Raw genomic sequence first — 1,833 nt, forward strand, 5'->3', positions numbered from 1 at the left:
GGGCGGGGGGGGGGGGGGGGAGTTGACTTTCGCTTATTATATAAACCAATCTATAAATTGCATCCAAATGGTATGTAAGCCTTGTTCCTAATAAAATTGAGGCGAACTCCAAGAATCCCATTTTGTCATTTTATTACATGTACCAAAGATCCATTATTACTACAGCTTCACAACCATAAAAGCATGCCCATTTTGGTATTCCTCCCCCCCTTCTTATGAGTTCTATTGAGATTGCACCACTCTTGTGAATGGGAAAAATAGGAAGAGCATAAACTAAACTATTCCATGATCATAAATGAAAACTTGAGTAGGTCAAAGGTTATGAAAATGATAATGTCATTCATACTTCAGAAATTATTTTCCTCAATTATTCTTAGATACAAAAACTACCCAATGCCACTGAGCTTTTCCACAGCAAACCATTACACGTGAAATTCCGTGGCACATATTTTTCCAGAAAAGAGCCCCTTATATACCTTCACTACTAACAGTATATTACCAAAATATCTACCAGTATTCACCGGGTCAATTTTCTCTATCAACAACAACCAAACATACAGTAAATCGCCAAATTCAGGAATACCAAATAGAAATTAGACATTCACATATATGCAAAAATGAAAGCTTTTGCTTGAATAAATTCTGCAACTATTACATCAATTTTGAAGAACTTAAACAGAAAATTTTCAACAGAATTAATATATATTCAATATTTTATACAACCATACACCCCATAACTAAAATAGAAGAGAACCGAGAATTAATACGTAATTTATATACAAAAAAAGGAAAAGAGAAAAAAAACGAACCTGGTGCAAAGGAAAAAGGCTTTCACTGAGATTTTTCCGGCGTCCTCATTTCCCTTGGACTCCTCCAAATTCTGATTCTGATCAAAGTTGGGAGTCTTATAATCGAAATCTTCAGCATAGAACGGGGATGGAGATGAGAACGCAGAAAAAGACCTGAAATTCAAGAATTGATTTCTGGGCTGCGCAGAAACTGAAGATCTAAGAGGTGGGTTTGGGCGAAAATTTGGATTAGTCGATTTAGATGCAGCTATAACACGGTAAAAGAGGAAAGAAGCTCTCCATCTCCCCATTCACTGAAAATTTCGTAGACCGAATGAATTTAGTGTTTTTTTTGTGCCCGCGTGGAGGGCTTCGCTTTTTGCCCGTCCTCGTTGGGTTTATAGGGTTACAGTTTTGCCATTTATAAGCAGAGATTGAGACTCCATTCCCAGCTCACCTATTGTGAAGGGGTGAGGCGGCCTGTCCACCTGATACGCATGGCAAAACCCTTAGGATTAACTAACAAAACTCAACGACGAACTATAAAACATAATTTGGGGAGTTAAAAAGTTTCATTATACTTACTGAACTGTTAACATACTCATAAGTGATCACCGCAATTTAAAATATTTCACTACATTGCCTACGCATTATATTTTGTTAGTTATTGAACTTATGCACTTGTTCGACTTTATTTACTGAAATTTAAAATGATTTCGAACGGTCACTGGAATTCAACTATTTAAAAATTGAAAATTTTAGAGTATAAATATCATACACGAACACAGTATCCTTATTTCCTCTTGAATTATCTTGTGATGACTCTAAAAATTATATATTTTTTAGTATTGGTTAATATAATTGACTCTAAATCGAAAACTTCTTTGTCTGTTTGAGATATAATTTTTATTTTCTTTATTTGGGTCTACGTTCACAATCGAGATAAAAAATAATAATTCTCTATTTTGTTTCTCGACGTAAAGGAAGATTATGATCTAAATTAAAATTTATGTCAATTTGAAGTTAGCATACTCCCCCCCCCCCC

The 1,833-nt window shown here is 34.9% G+C and overlaps 1 protein-coding gene across 1 annotated transcript in view; it reads right to left on the bottom strand.

Moving 5' to 3' along the window:
• The window catches only part of LOC111406155, a 9,685-nt gene extending 8,380 nt beyond the window's left edge, over positions 1 to 1,305 (bottom strand). The window contains exon 1 of the mRNA XM_023035393.1: positions 810 to 1,305. Coding sequence (XP_022891161.1) covers positions 810 to 1,099 — 290 coding nt within the window. The 5' untranslated portion in view covers positions 1,100 to 1,305. The remainder of the gene's footprint in view (positions 1 to 809) is intronic.
• Between the last annotated feature and the right edge of the window lie 528 nt (positions 1,306 to 1,833).

Source organism: Olea europaea, chromosome 12 (genome assembly GCF_002742605.1).
Source record: "Olea europaea var. sylvestris chromosome 12, O_europaea_v1, whole genome shotgun sequence".
In the NCBI taxonomy this organism is placed as follows: domain Eukaryota; kingdom Viridiplantae; phylum Streptophyta; class Magnoliopsida; order Lamiales; family Oleaceae; genus Olea; species Olea europaea.